This window comes from Crinia signifera, chromosome 7 (genome assembly GCF_055691185.1).
Source record: "Crinia signifera chromosome 7, ASM5569118v1, whole genome shotgun sequence".
Classification (NCBI taxonomy): Eukaryota; Metazoa; Chordata; class Amphibia; order Anura; family Myobatrachidae; genus Crinia; species Crinia signifera.
The window spans coordinates 1,821,390-1,840,077 of NC_139223.1; the positions used below are offsets into that span (position 1 = coordinate 1,821,390).

General features: G+C 55.1%; 1 protein-coding gene across 1 annotated transcript in view; it reads left to right on the top strand.

The window, feature by feature from the left end:
* RNF40 (ring finger protein 40) overlaps positions 1 to 18,688 on the top strand; it is a 60,900-nt gene that overhangs the window by 9,753 nt on the left and 32,459 nt on the right. The window contains 2 exon segments of the mRNA XM_083152208.1: positions 11,435 to 11,602; positions 13,275 to 13,431. Of these exon segments, the coding sequence (XP_083008334.1) occupies positions 11,435 to 11,602; positions 13,275 to 13,431 (325 nt within the window).

The following is an 18,688-nucleotide window of genomic DNA, read 5'->3' on the forward strand; positions in this document are numbered from 1 at the left end:
AACAAGCAGATGGCTAATCCCACACCCACTGGACCACCAGGGAAAAAGTATGTGGGCAGCAGCTCCTGTAGCAGGTCTGGGAAACCTCTTCATTGGAACCCCTCCATCAGCATGACTGACACGGATTAGCAGAATGAGGAGGAACAGGGGAATTTGTATATGCTGGTGGTGACGAGGACGGCGGCCCATCACGCATTGATGTGGCGGTCTTAGCCACAGCTGCAAAAGAGGCCCTTTATTTAGAGGACCCTGCTGAACCTCCTGAATCCCCGGGCTCTATTTTCAAACGCCCTAAACGGAGTCTGGCTTTATTCCCTAAGTCTGAGGACTTGAAGAAAATCCTGGCCTGGGAGGTACCGAATAGGAAGTTTACCCTACCTAGACGTTTTGCCTCACTTTACCTCCTTCCTCAGGAGGATAGAGTCTGCTGGGAAACGGCTCCTAAGGTAGACGCACACTTCGCTAAGCTAGTGTGATCCTCTTCTCTGCCCATCCCAATTGCGTCCCTCATAGACCCAGCAGACCGGAATTTGGAAGACTTCCTAAAACTCATCTACACCACTGCAGGTGCAGTAGCTGGGCCTCCCCTGGCTTCAGCCTGGGTGGCTAAGGCCATGGTGGAATGGGCAACTACTCTATCGGCTGCCGCGGGCATACCCGCGGAAAATCTGTTTCCTACCATTGAGATGGTACATCAGGCTGCACTGTACTTAGGGGAGGCAGCACTTGATACTGCCACCATAACCTCCCATGTGTCAGCTTCTGCTGTTGCAGCACAGAGATCCTTGTGGCGGCGTCTTGGAAGGCGGACCCTGACTCTAAGAAAACCTTAGAAGCGCTTCCCTTTGAGGGTTCCCTCTAGTTTGGGTCCGAACTGGATACAGTTGTGGCTACAGTAGTGGCTTCTAAGGCTGCTTCCTTACATCTGCTCGTACACCACATCCCCGTGTTGTCTTCCAGTCCTTTCGCTTCCAGGGCAGGGGACATTCTTTATCAAGAACCCAGCCCCAAGCTGCCAAGTCCTCTAAGGCCAAGGGTAAACATCCCTGGGCAACCAGACGCCCTGACTCTAAGCCAGAGGACAAACCCTCCGCATGACGGGGTGGGCCTCCCCATGGGGGATCCCAAGGTGGGAGGCCGCCTGCTGTGGTTTTCAGACGTCTGGCTGGAATCCACAGCAGACGCATGGGTTTGGGACGTTGTCTCATGAGGCTACTCCCTAATCTTTCAGCAGGGTCCAACAAACTCCATTCTTTTCCACAAGTTCTCTAAAGGACTTAGGAACGTTGAGGGTTTTGGAGAATCCATCCAAAAGCTCCTGCAGTCCAGCGTCCTAGCACAGGTCCCTTCAGCTCAACGATGCTTGGGATTCTACGCCAGCCTCTTTCGGGTCCGTAATCCGGGTCATACCGTCCCTTTCTCAATTTAAAACGAGTCAACTAGTTTGTTTGTGTCCTGAAGTTCCTAATGGAGACTTTACGATCCATAGTCTTAGCCTTACAACCTGGAGACTACATGGCATCCCTGGACAACCAAGATGCATACCTGCATATCCCCAACAGAACATCAACGTTATATGGTTTGCACTACAAGACCATAATTTCTCCTTCGGGAGACATCAGGGGCCACAGCTTTACTTTGGGTAATAGGAGTGGGAGAGAGCTCCAGCACCCTAGAGGATAACTTTAACTGCCTCCCAGGCAGCCAGGCTCCTCCCCTCCTATACCCCGCCTCCAGGCCACGGACCTCAGTTTTTCTAGGGTGCTGGCAGGAGCCAGATGCACCCAAAAGAGGGGCTGCTATTTAGCAGCCATAACTTTTTTTTTTTTATCAGAGCAGCAGCGCTGGAGGTCTGAATAGACCCCTGCACTGCTGGCTCCAACACCCGGGTCCGGCGCTGCCTCGCCACCCGCGGGTGGGGACCAGCAGCGGCCCCCGGGCACTGGGGAGCCTGCAGCCACAGCCGGACGCCGGGGACCACAGGCGCCCGCTTCAGAAGAACCGGGACGGCACTGTGAGTAATACACGCTCCCCGCCGGGAGCGTGTGCGATAGCGCAGCGAGGCGCATAGAGATGGCTGCTACAGCCGGCGAGGGGTGACCGCCGGCTGTGCTAGCAAGCGGTCGGCCGGCTCGCCGCCCGTCCCGCTGGACCACCAGGGAAACTAGTTTGTGGGCAGCAGCGCTGGTATGCGGGGCCGCCCGGCGCGCGCCGGATCCCCGCCATTTTACCAGCGCTGCATGTGGACACCTTCCCTATGGTCATTTGTTAGCAGGGGGAGGAGGCTCCCCCCACATCAGCCCCTCCCCCGGGGACAGTAGGCAGGGAACTGTGCTTGGCGCACAGAGAGTTCCCGCCACTGACATCCCTTCCTGTCTGCCTGGCTGCACGTGAGGAGGGACACGGAGAAGCTCCAGTGCCACCCGAGGTTCCACTCTTTCACTGCCAGGAGGCTTGGGCAAGTCCCCCCTGTACCTCTCCTGCGGGACACAGGTCACAGTTATTGAGTGCTCCAGTCAGCCATAGCTGCTGCAAGAGCCTAGTGCCATTGACTTTCTATTTGCATTGTATGCCTCTGTATGCTTGCTGTATATGTGTACTTATTAACCCAATAGCTGCTGCAGTGTATTTGGTGTCTTTTTGTACTCAGCCCTCCTGTACTTACAGTAGTTATGCCGAAGAGCAAGTCCAAAAAGGGGGACGCCCCAGCATTGCTGTCATGCACAGCCTGTAATGCGGGCCTATCTCCCCTGGACTATGTACAGGACGGCGTATGCGCAGGCTGCTACAATGCGCAGGCGCTGCCCACGCCTACGGCCCCCTCTCAGGAGCCTGCTTGGGCCTCATCCCTTGTACAGATGATGGCGCAGCTAGTTGATAAAGTCTCGGCTGCGCTGCCCCAGCGGTCCATGCCGTCCTCATCGGCAGCGAGTGCAGCCCCCCCAGCATTGGATGCCCAGGGGGAGGGTCCACTGCCCGCAGATACACGCAGGCTTTTAGTTAGGAGACCGTCGCCACTCCGCCCCCTCCTCGGGCAGGATACTGACGATGAGGAGGAGGAGGAGCAAGACGATGTCGATGATGATGACTATGTTGAGGAGGCAGTCGATGACGCCATTGACGTCGCCGCTGACATAGGGGATACCTGTGTTGGAGAGGACCCCCCGTCTCGCCTTGATGTACCAGGCCTGATTACAGCGGTTAAAAAGGTCCTGCTAGTAGACGACCAGGCTGACCCGCCTGCGGAGTCGGGCCCTATCTTTAAGCGCCCTAAACGCTCCTTCAGTCGCTTTCCCAAGTCCGATAACCTGGACTCGGTCATTAAGGAAGCTTGGGAGGTCCCTAATAGGAAGTTTATCATTTACAAACGTTTCTCCTTCCTCTATCCTCTCCCCCAGGAGGACAGGATCCCCTGGGAGACAGCCCCTAGGGTAGACGCTCATGTGGCAAAACTGGTTAAAGCCTCCTTGTTGCCCATACCTACAGCGTCTCTTAAGGATATGGCGTATAGGAAGTTGGAAAACTTCCTGAAGCTGATATACACCACGGCAGGGGCAGCGGGCAGGCCGGCCCTGGCGTCAGCCTGGGTGGCTATGGCTCTAACTAAATGGACCGCTGCCCTCAAATCAGGGGTGTCTGAGGGGGCCCCAGCAGATACCCTTCTGCCGACTATAGAATTGATACATCAGGCTGCCCTCTACTTAGGCGAAGCGGCGCTTGATTCCGCTACTCTCTCCTCCAGGGTGTCCGCTTCAGCAGTGGCTGCTCGCAGATCACTTTGGTTGCGCTCCTGGAAGGCGGACACGGATTCGAAGAGGGCCTTGGAAGCCCTTCCATTCGATGGTTCCCTCTTGTTTGGTCCTGAGCTGGACAGGATGGTGGCTACGGTGGCAGCATCAAAGACTGCCTTCCTACCATCCACCCCGACTACACGGCCCCGGCCGGCCTTTCAGTCCTTTCGGTTTCAGGGCCGTGGTAGAGGACAGTCCTTCTCCTCCAGATCTTCCCAGGGAGGCAGATCCTCCCGTGCTAGGGGCAGACGTCCCTGGGCCACAAGACGCCCTGACCCTAAGCCGGCGGACAAGCCCGCTGCATGACGGGGGGGCCCCCACCAGGAGGACCCCAGGGTGGGCGGTCGCCTGGCGGAGTTTTCCCCCATCTGGTTGGAATCCACCACAGACGCGTGGGTTCAGGAGGTGGTCTCTCGGGGCTACTCATTAACTTTTTGGCATCGCCCACCAACATCGTTCTTTTCCACGAGTCTTCCATCAGACCCGGAAAAGCGCAAAGCGCTAGAACTGGCAGTCCAACGTTTGCTTCAAACAGGGGTCATCATACCCGTCCCCTTGTCCCAAAGGGGTTCGGGGTTTTACGCCAGCCTCTTCTTGGTCAGGAAACCAAACGGTTCCTACAGGCCCATTCTCAACCTGAAGAAGTTAAACAAGTTTGTACGGGTCCCAAAATTCAGGATGGAGACTCTGCGCTCCATTGTCCTGGCCCTTCAGCCAGGAGACTTCATGGCATCCCTGGACATTCAGGATGCGTACTTACACATCCCCATTCGCCCAGAACACCAGCGGTTCCTGCGCTTTGCCATCCTGGACCAACATTTCCAGTTCCGAGCCCTACCATTTGGTCTATCCACTGCTCCCCGGGTGTTCACAAAGGTGATGGCAGTAATGGGCAGCAGTCTGCGCAACCAGGGGATCCGGATAATCCCATATCTGGACGACCTGTTGATTCTTGCTCCGTCTGCAGAACTTCTCCAGGACCACCTGAGGGTGGTAATACAGCTTCTGGAGCGACACGGCTGGATCATCAATTGGGACAAGTCCTCATTGATTCCGGCACAGTCGATGGTTCACCTAGGAGCCAGGTTGGACACTATCCATCAGAGGATCTACCTGCCGGAGGACCGTCGTCTGATTCTACAGTCCAGAGTCCGTCGGCTCCTCCATGCTCGACGGGTGTCCATACATGCCTGCATGAAGGTACTGGGTTCCATGGTGTCGACTTTCGACATGGCAGAATATGCCCAGTTCCATTCCCGCCCCCTTCAGAAGGAGATCCTCTCCAAGTGGTCGGGATCCTACCTCTCTCTCCGATCTCAGGTGATAACCTTATCACCGACAACCCGTCTCTCTCTTTCGTGGTGGCTCCTAGACCAGAACCTCACGTTGGGACGCCCATTCTGGATCCATCAGTGGACCCTTCTCACTACGGACGCCAGTCTCCGCGGGTGGGGAGCGGTCACTTGCCAGAGGTCTTTCCAGGGCCTTTGGTCTACATCGGAGGCCAAGCTTCAAATCAATGTCCTTTAACTGAGGGCGGTCTTCCGAGCCCTTTGCCTGGCAGAACCCTGGCTGAGGGGTCGTCCGGTGCAGGTCCAGTCGGACAATTCCACCACAGTGGCTTATATCAACCACCAGGGGGGCACCCGCAGCAGGGCGGCAATGATGGAAACATCCCGCATCTTTCAGTGGGCGGAAAAGAAGATTCCAGCTCTATCGGCGGTCTTTATTCCGGGAGTCCAGAATTGGGAAGCGGACTACCTAAGCCGTCAAACACTGAATGCCGGCGAATGGTCCCTCCATCAGGAGGTTTTCCAGATGCTGGTACATCGGTGGGGCTTACCCGAGGTGGACTTGATGGCCTCTCAACACAACCACAAGGTTCCCTCTTACGGAGCCAGGGCCCGCGACCCGGCCGCCATCTTGGTGGACGCTCTGTCCGCTCCGTGGCCGTTCAGGCTGATGTATGCCTTCCCGCCATTCTCCCTCCTCTTGCGACTGATTCGCAAGCTGAAGGCGGAGGGAGGCACATTGATCCTCGTGGCCCCGTATTGGCCCAGGCGAGTCTGGTTCTCAGACCTCCAGGCTCTGTCGGTGGCCCCCCCGATCCGCTTGCCTCTGCGTCGGGACCTTCTCTCTCAGGGTCCGTGTCTGCATCCAGACCTGAGGCGTCTGGCTTTGACGGGGTGGCTGTTGAGACCTCCCTCTTGAGATCTAGGGGGTTTAATGCTCGAGTAATTTCCACTATGCTTAGAGCAAGAAAGGCTTCCTCTGCGAGAGCTTATCATCGGGTTTGGAGGGCTTACTTCGTTTGGTGTAGGACTCGCCACTTCAATCCTAAGTCTTACCGCCTGGCTCGGATTCTATCCTTCTTACAGAAGGGCCTGGAGGCTGGATTGCGCTTATCTACCTTGAAGGTTCAAGTCTCGGCTTTGTCCATCTTGTTTCGCCGACGATTAGCACTGTTGCGGGATGTCCGCACATTCATGCAGGGGGTTCTGCGTATCCAGCCTCCCTTTGTCCCCCCGGTTGCTCCGTGGGACCTTTCCCTTGTGCTATCTGCACTCCAGAAACCACCGTTTGAGCCTTTGCGGTCAGTTGACCTGTGTTGGCTCACCTGGAAAACGGTTTTCTTATTGGCAATAGCATCAGCTCGGAGGGTGTCCGATCTGTCTGCCCTGTCTTGTAAGTCCCCCTTCCTGGTCTTACACAATGACCGGGCGGTTCTTCGTACTGTCCCTTCTCACTTACCAAAAGTGGTGTCCAGTTTCCACGTTAACCAGGAAATCGTGGTTCCGGCCTTTCAAGGGCCAGATGCATCTTTGGATCAATCATCCTTGGATGTTGTACGGGCGCTGCGCATCTATGTGCGCCGCTCCCGGTCCTTTCGCAAGACGGACTCCCTCTTTGTGCTGTATGGCTTTCAAAAGAGGGGATGGCCGGCCACTAAACAGACTATTGCCCGCTGGCTTCGTTCTGTCATCCGGCAGGCATACCTGGGTGCCTCTCTCCCGGTTCCGGCTGGTATCCGGGCACATTCCACTAGGTCTGTGGGAGCGTCTTGGGCTGTTCGGGGCGGTGCTACAGCTGAGCAAGTTTGCAGAGCTGCGACATGGTCGTCAGCTGCTACTTTTGTGCGTTTTTACGCTTTTGATACTTTTGCCTCCCAGGACTCTGCCTTCGGGCAGAGCGTGTTGGCTGCGGCGCAGGCGCGTCCCCACCCATAGGTGGCTGCTTTAGGACGTCCCAAAGTAAAGCTGTGGCCCCTGATGTCTCCCGAAGGAGAAAATGAGATTTATGTCTTACCTGGTAAATCTCTTTCTTCGAGGACATCAGGGGCCACAGGGATCCCTCCCTGCCGCGCCTGCTTCAGTTACGTTACAAGTTACGTTTCACTGGTTATATATATTACTCCTCTGTTGAGGGTACTAACATGTTTCAGAATGTGTCTCTGTGTGGTGCTTCTCTTCCTTCTCTCCTGTCTCCTGCCATGGCTTGTTAAAAAACTGAGGTCCGTGGCCTGGAGGCGGGGTATAGGAGGGGAGGAGCCTGACTGCCTGGGAGGCAGTTAAAGTTATCCTCTAGGGTGCTGGAGCTCTCTCCCACTCCTATTACCCAAAGTAAAGCTGTGGCCCCTGATGTCCTCGAAGAAAGAGATTTACCAGGTAAGACATAAATCTCATTTTTCAGTGTCAGTCTCTGCCTTTAGGCCAGTCTACCGCCCCTCCAGAGTTTACGAAGGTTATGGCAGTGATAGGCAGCAGTCTTTGCAACCAGGGTGTGCGGATACTTCCGTATCTGGAAGATCTGTTGACTCTGCAGACATTCTCAGGGACCATTTGGCCATAGTGGTCACGGTCCTAGAATGTCACTGCTGGATCATCAATTGGCCAAGTCATCCATGATTCCCTAACAGTCTATGGTCCATATGGGAGCCCAGTTGGATACAGTACATCAAGGTATCTACCTACCAGAGGAGTGTCGCAGGACACTGCAGTCCCGTGTCCGACGGCACCTCTCCCGCAGATGGCTGTCCAGCGACAGGCGGGTTTGCGCCTATCTTTTTTGAAGTTACAAGTTCAGGCTTTGTCCATCTTGTTTCATCGGAAGTTGGCATTGTTGCCGGATGTCCGCACAATTCTGCAACGCGTACTATATATCCAGCCTCCCTTTATTCCCTGGTCGCCCTGTGGGACCTTTCCGTGGTACTTGCGGCTCTTCAGGCCCTTACGATGGGTGGACCTTTGTTGGCTCACCTGGAAGACTGTTTTCCAGTTAGCAATTGCTTCCGTCAGGAGGGTATCGCCTTATTTCTGATCTTCAATTCTGATCAGGCGGTTCTTCATGTCAACCAGGAGAGGGCCGTAGGCTTCACCTACGCAGTCTTCCTTGGATGTGGTCCGTGCATTACGCATCAATGTGCGCCGCACTAAACCACTCCAGAAATAAGGCTTTTTGTGCTCCATGGGTTTCAAAAGAAAAGTTTGCCTGCTACAAAGCAGACGAATGCCTGCTGGTGTCTCTCTGTCATCAGGCAGACATACTTGGTGCCTCCCTCCTTGTTCCTGCGGCGTTCTGGGCTCATTCCACTAGGTCTGTGGGTGCATTTTGGGCTGTTAGGTGCGGTACAACAGATGAGCGAATTTGCAAGACGGCGACTTGGTCGTTCGTCAAAGCCTTCTTGCACTTTTACACATTCGATGCATTTGCCTACCAGGACTTGGCTTTTGGCCAGAGTGTACTTGCTGCGGGACAGACGCGTCCCCACCCTTAGGTGGCTGCTTTAGGAATTCCCAGCGTTAAGCCAGTGGCCCCTGTTGTGTCCCGAAGAATAAAAGGAGATTTAGGTCTTCCCTGCCGCGCCTACTTTAGTTCTGTTATTGTTATAGTTACCTGGTTCCTCTGTTGTGCGGACTAGACTGTGTTCAGAATGTGTTCTGTGCGGTGCTTCTCTTCCTTCTCTCTTGGCTTGTTATACAACGGAGTTGCCTGGCCTGGAGGTGGGGTAGAGGAGGGGAGGAGCCTGGTCTGCCTGGGAGGCAGAAGAAGGTGCTGGAAAGCTTCCTCCCACACCAACTACCCAGCATTAGTCTGTGGCCCTAACATCCTCGAACAAAGATTTAACAGGTGAAACATAAATCTCCAAGAATTCCACCACACTCACCATGACCATGTATGTGACATAGAGATCTCCCTGTACAGAGTAATGGAGACACTACGTACTATGTGACACGGAGATCTCCTTCCCTGTGTAGGGTGATGGAGACAGAGCCTACCATGTGACACGGAGATCTCCCGCCCTGTGTAGGGTGATGGAGACACTACGTACTATGTGACATGGAGATCTCCCGCCCTGTGCAGGGTGATGGAGACAGAGCCTACCATGTGACACGGAGATCTCCCGCCCTGTGCAGAGTGATGAAGGCACTACGTACTATGTGACACGGAGATCTCCTTCCCTGTGCAGGGTGATGGAGACACAGCCTACTGTGTGACTTGGAGATCTCCCTCCCTGTGTAGGGTGATGGAGACACAGCCTACTGTGTGACATGGAGATCTCCCTCCCTGTGCAGGGTGATGGAGACACAGCCTACTGTGTGACATGGAGATCTCCCTCCCTGTGCAGGGTGATGGAGACACAGCCTACTGTGTGACATGGAGATCTCCCTCCCTGTGCAGGGTGATGGAGACACAGCCTACTGTGTGACATGGAGATCTCCCTCCCTGTGCAGGGTGATGGAGACAGAGCCTACTGTGTGACACGGAGATCGCCCTCCCTGTGCAGGGTGATGGAGACACAGCCTACTGTGTCACATGGAGATCTCCCTCCCTGTGTAGGGTGATGGAGACACAGCCTACTGTGTGACATGGAGATCTCCCTCCCTGTGTAGGGTGATGGAGACACAGCCTACTGTGTGACATGGAGATCTCCCTCCCTGTGTAGGGTGATGGAGACACAGCCTACTGTGTGACGTGGAGATCTCCCTCCCTGTGTAGGGTGATGGAGACACAGCCTACTGTGTGACACTGAGATCGCCCTCCCTGTGTAGGGTGATGGAGACAGAGCCTACTGTGTGACATGGAGATCTCCCTCCCTGTGTAGGGTGATGGAGACACAGCCTACTGTGTGACATGGAGATCTCCCTCCCTGTGCTGGGTGATGGAGACAGAGCCTACTGTGTGACACACAGATCTCCCTCCCTGTGTAGGGTGATGGAGACACAGCCTACTGTGACACTGAGATCTCTCTCCATGTGCTGGGTGATGGAGACACAGCCTACTGTGTGACATGGAGATCTCCCTCCCTGTGTAGGGTGATGGAGACACAGCCTACTGTGTGACACGGAGATCTCCCTCCCTGTGTAGGGTGATGGAGACACAGCCTACTGTGTGACGTGGAGATCTCCCTCCCTGTGTAGGGTGATGGAGACAGAGCCTACTGTGTGACATGGAGATCTCCCTCCCTGTGTAGGGTGATGGAGACACAGCCTACTGTGTGACACTGAGATCGCCCTCCCTGTGTAGGGTGATGGAGACAGAGCCTACTGTGTGACATGGAGATCTCCCTTCCTGTGTAGGGTGATGGAGACACAGCCTACTGTGTGACACTGAGATCTCCCTCCCTGTGTAGGGTGATGGAGACACAGCCTACTGTGTGACACGGAGATCTCCCTCCCTGTGTAGGGTGATGGAGACACAGCCTACTGTGTGACATGGAGATCTCCCTTCCTGTGTAGGGTGATGGAGACACAGCCTACTGTGACACTGAGATCTCTCTCCATGTGCTGGGTGATGGAGACACAGCCTACTGTGTGACATGGAGATCTCCCTCCCTGTGTAGGGTGATGGAGACACAGCCTACTGTGTGACACGGAGATCTCCCTCCCTGTGTAGGGTGATGGAGACACAGCCTACTGTGTGACATGGAGATCTCCCTCCCTGTGCTGGGTGATGGAGACAGAGCCTACTGTGTGACACAGAGATCTCCCTCCCTGTGTAGGGTGATGGAGACACAGCCTACTGTGACACTGAGATCTCTCTCCATGTGCTGGGTGATGGAGACACAGCCTACTGTGTGACATGGAGATCTCCCTCCCTGTGCTGGGTGATGGAGACAGAGCCTACTGTGTGACACGGAGATCTCCCTCCCTGTGCTGGGTGATGGAGACACAGCCTACTGTGTGACACTGAGATCTCCCTCCCTGTGCTGGGTGATGGAGACAGAGCCTACTGTGTGACACAGAGATCTCCCTCCCTGTGTAGGGTGATGGAGACACAGCCTACTGTGACACTGAGATCTCTCTCCATGTGCTGGGTGATGGAGACAGAGCCTACTGTGTGACACGGAGATCTCCCTCCCTGTGCTGGGTGATGGAGACAGAGCCTACTGTGTGACACGGAGATCTCCCTCCCTATGCTGGGTGATGGAGACAGAGCCTACAGTGTGACACGGAGATCTCCCTCCCTGTGCTGGGTGATGGAGACAGAGCCTACTGTGTGACACTGAGATCTCCCTCCCTGTGCTGGGTGATGGAGACACAGCCTACTGTGTGACACGGAGATCTCCCTCCCTGTGCTGGGTGATGGAGACACAGTCTACATTATCACATATCTCCCTTAACGTTGATGCTTATTTCCTGCAGGAGGAAATGGATATGAAGGTCTTACAGTTTAAGAACAAGAAACTGGCCGAGCGCTTGGAGCAGCGACAAGGATTTGAAGATGAGCTTAGAGAGAAGATAGAAAAGTTGGAGAAACGGCAGGCCACAGACGACGCCACACTTCTCATCGTAAATCGCTACTGGAGCCGGGTGAGTGGAATTCAGATATCATGTGGCTGGGTTTAGCCTGGGTTGTAGACAGACGCCATATCATATCAGGTCAGTAGTGTGTGTGTGTGTGAGAGATGGGGAGCGGGTCAGTAGTGTGCGTGTGATGGGGAGCGGGTCAGTAGTGTGTGTGTGTGTGTGTGTGATGGGGAGCAGGTCAGTAGTGTGTGTGTGTGTGATGGGGAGCAGGTCAGTAGTGTGTGTGTGTGATGGGGAGCAGGTCAGTAGTGTGTGTGAGATGGGGAGCAGGTCAGTAGTGTGTGTGTGTGTGTGATGGAGAGCAGGTCAGTAGTGTGTGTGTGTGTGTGTGTGTGATGGGGAGCAGGTCAGTAGTGTGCGTGTGATGGGGAGCGGGTCAGTAGTGTGTGTGTGTGTGATGGGGAGCAGGTCAGTAGTGTGTGTGTGTGTGTGTGTGTGTGTGATGGGGAGCAGGTCAGTAGTGTGTGTGAGATGGGGAGCAGGTCAGTAGTGTGTGTGTGTGTGTGATGGAGAGCAGGTCAGTAGTGTGTGTGCGTGTGATGGGGTTCAGGCAGGTCACTGCGTGTGATGGGGTTCAGGCAGGTCACTGCGTGTGATGGGGTTCAGGCAGGTCAGTGCGTGTGATGGGGTTCAGGCAGGTCAGTGCGTGTGATGGGGTTCAGGCAGGTTAGTGCGTGTGATGGGGTTCAGGCAGGTCACTGCGTGTGATGGGGTTCAGGCAGGTCACTGCGTGTGATGGGGTTCAGGCAGGTCACTGCGTGTGATGGGGTTCAGGCAGGTCAGTGCGTGTGATGGGGTTCAGGCAGGTCAGTGCGTGTGATGGGGTTCAGGCAGGTTAGTGTGTGTGATGGGGTTCAGGCAGGTTAGTGCGTGTGATGGGGTTCAGGCAGGTCAGTGCGTGTGATGGGGTTCAGGCAGGTCCGTGCGTGTGATGGGGTTCAGGCAGGTCAGTGTGTGTGATGGGGTTCAGGCAGGTCAGTGCGTGTGATGGGGTTCAGGCAGGTCAGTGTGTGTGATGGGGTTCAGGCAGGTCGGTGCGTGTGATGGGGTTCAGGCAGGTCGGTGTGTGTGATGGGGTTCAGGCAGGTTAGTGCGCGTGATGGGGTTCAGGCAGGTCGGTGTGTGTGATGGGGTTCAGGCAGGTTAGTGCGCGTGATGGGGTTCAGGCAGGTTAGTGCGCGTGATGGGGTTCAGGCAGGTTAGTGCGCGTGATGGGGTTCAGGCAGGTTAGTGCGTGTGATGGGGTTCAGGCAGGTCAGTGTGTGTGATGGGGTTCAGGCAGGTCGGTGTGTGTGATGGGGTTCAGGCAGGTTAGTGCGTGTGATGGGGTTCAGGCAGGTTAGTGCGTGTGATGGGGTTCAGGCAGGTCGGTGTGCGTGATGGGGTTCAGGCAGGTTAGTGCGCGTGATGGGGTTCAGGCAGGTTAGTGCGCGTGATGGGGTTCAGGCAGGTTAGTGCGCGTGATGGGGTTCAGGCAGGTTAGTGCGTGTGATGGGGTTCAGGCAGGTCAGTGTGTGTGATGGGGTTCAGGCAGGTCGGTGCGTGTGATGGGGTTCAGGCAGGTTGGTGCGTGTGATGGGGTTCAGGCAGGTCGGTGCGTGTGATGGGGAGTAGGTCAGTGCTTGTTACCAGCGTTGTCTTTAGTAATTCATACATTGTCCTGTCGTCCTGCCAGCTGGATGAGAATGTGCAGGTGCTGTTGAAGCGTTCTGATAAGGAGTCAACTTTCCAGACTTATGTTACTGATAGCTGTACAGAAGAGAAGGAGATTTGCCTGGAGCCCGAGTCCATAGTGAAGGGGCTGCCACCATTTGAGGCGTCTGATACGAAAGGTAATTCAATGCAATATCTCATACACACGCTACCGGCCTGTCCCCCATCTCATACACACACACACTACCGGCCTGTCCCCATCTCCTACACACACTACCGGCCTGTCCCCCATCTCATACACACACTACCGGCCTGTCCCCCATCTCATACACACACTACCGGCCTGTCCCCCATCTCATACACACTACCGGCCTGTCCCCCATCTCATACACACACACTACCGGCCTGTCCCCCATCTCATACACACACTACCGGCCTGTCCCCCATCTCATACACACTACCGGCCTGTCCCCCATCTCATACACACACACTACCGGCCTGTCCCCCATCTCATACACACACACTACCGGCCTGTCCCCCATCTCATACACACACTACCGGCCTGTCCCCCATCTCATACACACACTACCGGCCTGTCCCCCATCTCCTACACATACACACTACCGGCCTGTCCCCCATCTCATACACACACTACCGGCCTGTCCCCCATCTCCTACACACACTACCGTCCTGTCCCCCATCTCATACACACACTACCGGCCTGTCCCCCATCTCATACACACACTACCGTCCTGTCCCCCATCTCCTACACACACTACCGGCCTGTCCCCCATCTCCTACACACACTACCGGCCTGTCCCCCTTCTCATACACATACACACTACCGGCCTGTCTCCCATCTTATACACATACACACACTACCGGCCTGTCCCCCATCTCATACACACACTACCGGCCTGTCCCCCATCTCATACACACACACTACCGGCCTGTCCCCCATCTCATACACATACACACACTACCGGCCTGTCCCCTATCTTATACACACACTACCGGCCTGTCCCCCATCTCCTACACACACTACCGGCCTGTCCCCCATCTCATACACACACTACCGGCCTGTCCCCCATCTCCTACACACACTACCGGCCTGTCCCCCATCTCATACACACACACTACCGGCCTGTCCCCCATCTCCTACACACACTACCGGCCTGTCCCCATTTCATACACACACTACCAGCCTGTCCCCCATCTCATACACATACACACTACCGGCCTGTCCCCATCTCATACACATACACACACTACCGGCCTGTCCCCTATCTTATACACACACTACCGGCCTGTCCCCCATCTCCTACACACACTACCGGCCTGTCCCCCATCTCATACACACACACTACCGGCCTGTCCCCCATCTCCTACACACACTACCGGCCTGTCCCCCATCTCATACACACACTACCGGCCTGTCCCCATTTCATACACACACTACCGGCCTGTCCCCCATCTCATACACACACTACCGGCCTGTCCCCCATCTCATACACACACACTACTGGCCTGTCCCCCATCTCATACACACACACTACCGGCCTGTCCCCCATCTCATACACACACACTACCGGCCTGTCCCCCATCTCATACACATACACACTACCGGCCTGTCCCCCATCTCATACACACACACTACCGGCCTGTCCCCCATCTCATACACACACACTACTGGCCTGTCCCCCATCTCATACACACACACTACCGGCCTGTCCCCCATCTCATACACACACACTACCGGCCTGTCCCCCATCTCATACACACACACTACCGGCCTGTCCCCCATCTCATACACATACACACTACCGGCCTGTCCCCCATCTCATACACACACACTACCGGCCTGTCCCCCATCTCATACACACACACTACCGGCCTGTCCCCCATCTCATACACACACACTACTGGCCTGTCCCCCATCTCATACACACACACTACCGGCCTGTCCCCCATCTCATACACACACACTACCGGCCTGTCCCCCATCTCATACACATACACACTACCGGCCTGTCCCCCATCTCATACACACACACTACCGGCCTGTCCCCCATCTCATACACACACACTACCGGCCTGTCCCCCATCTCATACACACACACTACCGGCCTGTCCCCCATCTCATACACACACACTACCGGCCTGTCCCCCATCTCATACACATACACACTACCGGCCTGTCCCCCATCTCATACACACACACTACCGGCCTGTCCCCCATCTCATACACACACACTACCGGCCTGTCCCCCATCTCATACACACACACTACCGGCCTGTCCCCCATCTCATACACACACACTACCGGCCTGTCCCCCATCTCATACACACACACTACCGGCCTGTCCCCCATCTCATACACACACACTACCGGCCTGTCCCCCATCTCATACACACACTACCGGCCTGTCCCCCATCTCATACACACACTACCGGCCTGTCCCCCATCTCATACACACACTACCGGCCTGTCCCCCATCTCATACACACACACTACCGGCCTGTCCCCCATCTCCTACACACACTACCGGCCTGTCCCCCATCTCATACACACACACTACCGGCCTGTCCCCCATCTCATACACATACACACTACCGGCCTGTCCCCCATCTCCTACACACACTACCGGCCTGTCCCCCATCTCATACACACACACACTACCGGCCTGTCCCCAATCTCATACACACACACACTACCGGCCTGTCCCCCATCTCCTACACACACTACCGGCCTGTCCCCCATCTCATACACATACACACTACTGGCCTGTCCCCCATCTCATACACATACACACTACTGGCCTGTCCCCCATCTCATACACACACTACCGGCCTGTCCCCCATCTCATACACACGCTACCGGCCTGTCCCCCATCTCATACACACGCTACCGGCCTGTCCCCCATCTCGTACACACGCTACCGGCCTGTCCCCCTTCTCATACACATACACACTACCGGCCTGTCTCCCATCTTATACACATACACACACTACCGGCCTGTCCCCCATCTCATACACACACTACCGGCCTGTCCCCATCTCATACACATACACACTACCGGCCTGTCTCCCATCTTATACACATACACACACTACCGTCCTGTCCCCCATCTCATACACACACTACCGTCCTGTCCCCCATCTCATACACACACTACCGTCCTGTCCCCATCTCATACACACACTACCGGCCTGTCCCCATCTCATACACACACTACCGGCCTGTCCCCCATCTCCTACACACACTACCGGCCTGTCCCCATCTCATACACACACTACCGGCCTGTCCCCCATCTCCTACACACACTACCGGCCTGTCCCCCATCTCATACACACACTACCGGCCTGTCCCCCATCTCATACACACACTACCGTCCTGTCCCCCATCTCATACACACACTACCGGCCTGTCCCCCATCTCATACACACACTACCGGCCTGTCCCCCATCTCATACACACACTACCGGCCTGTCCCCCATCTCGTACACACGCTACCGGCCTGTCCCCCATCTCGTACACACGCTACCGTCCTGTCCCCCATCTCATACACACGCTACCGTCCTGTCCCCCATCTCGTACACACGCTACCGTCCTGTCCCCCATCTCGTACACACGCTACCGGCCTGTCCCCCATCTCGTACACACACTACCGGCCTGTCCCCCATCTCGTACACACGGTACCGGCCTGTCCCCCATCTCGTACACACGCTACCGGCCTGTCCCCCATCTCGTACACACACTACCGGCCTGTCCCCCATCTCGTACACACGCTACCGGCCTGTCCCCCATCTCATACACATACACACTACCGGCCTGTCCCCCATCTCGTACACACGCTACCGTCCTGTCCCCCATCTCATACACACACTACCGGCCTGTCCCCCATCTCATACACATGCTACCGGCCTGTTCAGTGCTGTTTAATATTCATCCGACAGGACGGGCCCATATCGGAACAAAAGTGCAGTGTGTACGCACGTTTGATCGATATGCTCGCCGTTCTTGCGACTATACTGGCAAAGCTGGAACGCCCATGTGGGCGTTCCAGCACAAGAAGCGTTCACCTCTCCCCATGTATATTTAAATAAATAATCAATATACATGCACCCATCTTTATAGCAGGTCGCCGTATCTGTCCCTAGTCACCCTGCCTGCTGCTATAAAGACGGGGTATGCGACTACAGTCAGCCGGCAGGGTGACTATGGACAGATACGGCAAACTGCTATAAAGACGGGGGAATGCGTCTACAGTCAGTTTGCCGTATATGTCCATAGTCACCCTGCCGGCTGATCAGGCATGTCCAAACTATGGCCCTCCAGCTGTTGTTAAACTACACATCCTAGCATGCCTTGCAATAGCTTTAGCATTCCCTAATAGCAAAACTGTTGCAAGGCATGCTGGGATGTGTAGTTTCACAACAGCAGGAGGGCCATAGTTTGGACATGCCTGCTGTAGACGCTTTCCCTCGTCTTTATAGCAGTTTGCTGTATCTGTCCATAGTCACCCTGCCGGCTGACTGTAGACGCTTTCCCCCGTCTTTATAGCAGTTTGCCGTCTTTATAGACTGCTGTTCTCTGCACAGCCAGTACTGATGTAAAAAATGAAATCTGTTTTGTTTAGGTTCTGTACTCACGCCTCTTTGTTTTGGTATGCCCTTAACCCAGCCCATTATGATAATTTTGTATATCGTGTCAATAGCCCAAATTGAGAGAGTGTGTACGGTGGTACAACCTTTTTCTTGCGACTACTCGACATCCTCGGCTGTGGCGCGACGTAGCAAGTAATATTGTACAGGTGTGTAAGTGCGTATCGGCAGGGGTTTGTGGACGGTCCGTCGCGTCTATGGTCGGTCGAGCGGTCGCAAGAAAACAGGGATTGTGTGTATATATATATATGTGTACCCAGCTTTAGGATTCTGTGCTCCCTACTGATATGATGCACTGCAGTGTGTGGTTATCAGTAGGTATTTTGGCTTCTTATCAGCCTGGTGATTCCTGGGACATCAGACCAGTTCACACAAGATGGCGGCCTCTCCTTGTGGATCTGATGGTTCTGTATAAGGTGTATCTCCCCCCCATTATGTGTCATTTCTGTGGGGTATCGCCTGCTCTGCACACAAGATGGCGGCCTCATCTGGTGCCTTCAGGGGTGGGAAGACACAGAATGTCTCCTCTCTGTATTATGCTCCTGCTTTCTGTATTTTCTGTAAGTATAAGCCGGGGTAGCCAACTCCAGTCCTCGAGAGCTACCAACAGTTCTCCTCGCAGGTGCACAGCTGCACTCATTACTGACTGACACATTTTAAAATAAATATCCACCGGTGGAGCTAAATACTTCACTTGTGATTCTGTGAGGAGACCTGGAAAACATGAACCTCTGGTAGCTCTCGAGGACTGGAGTTGGCTACCCCTGACCT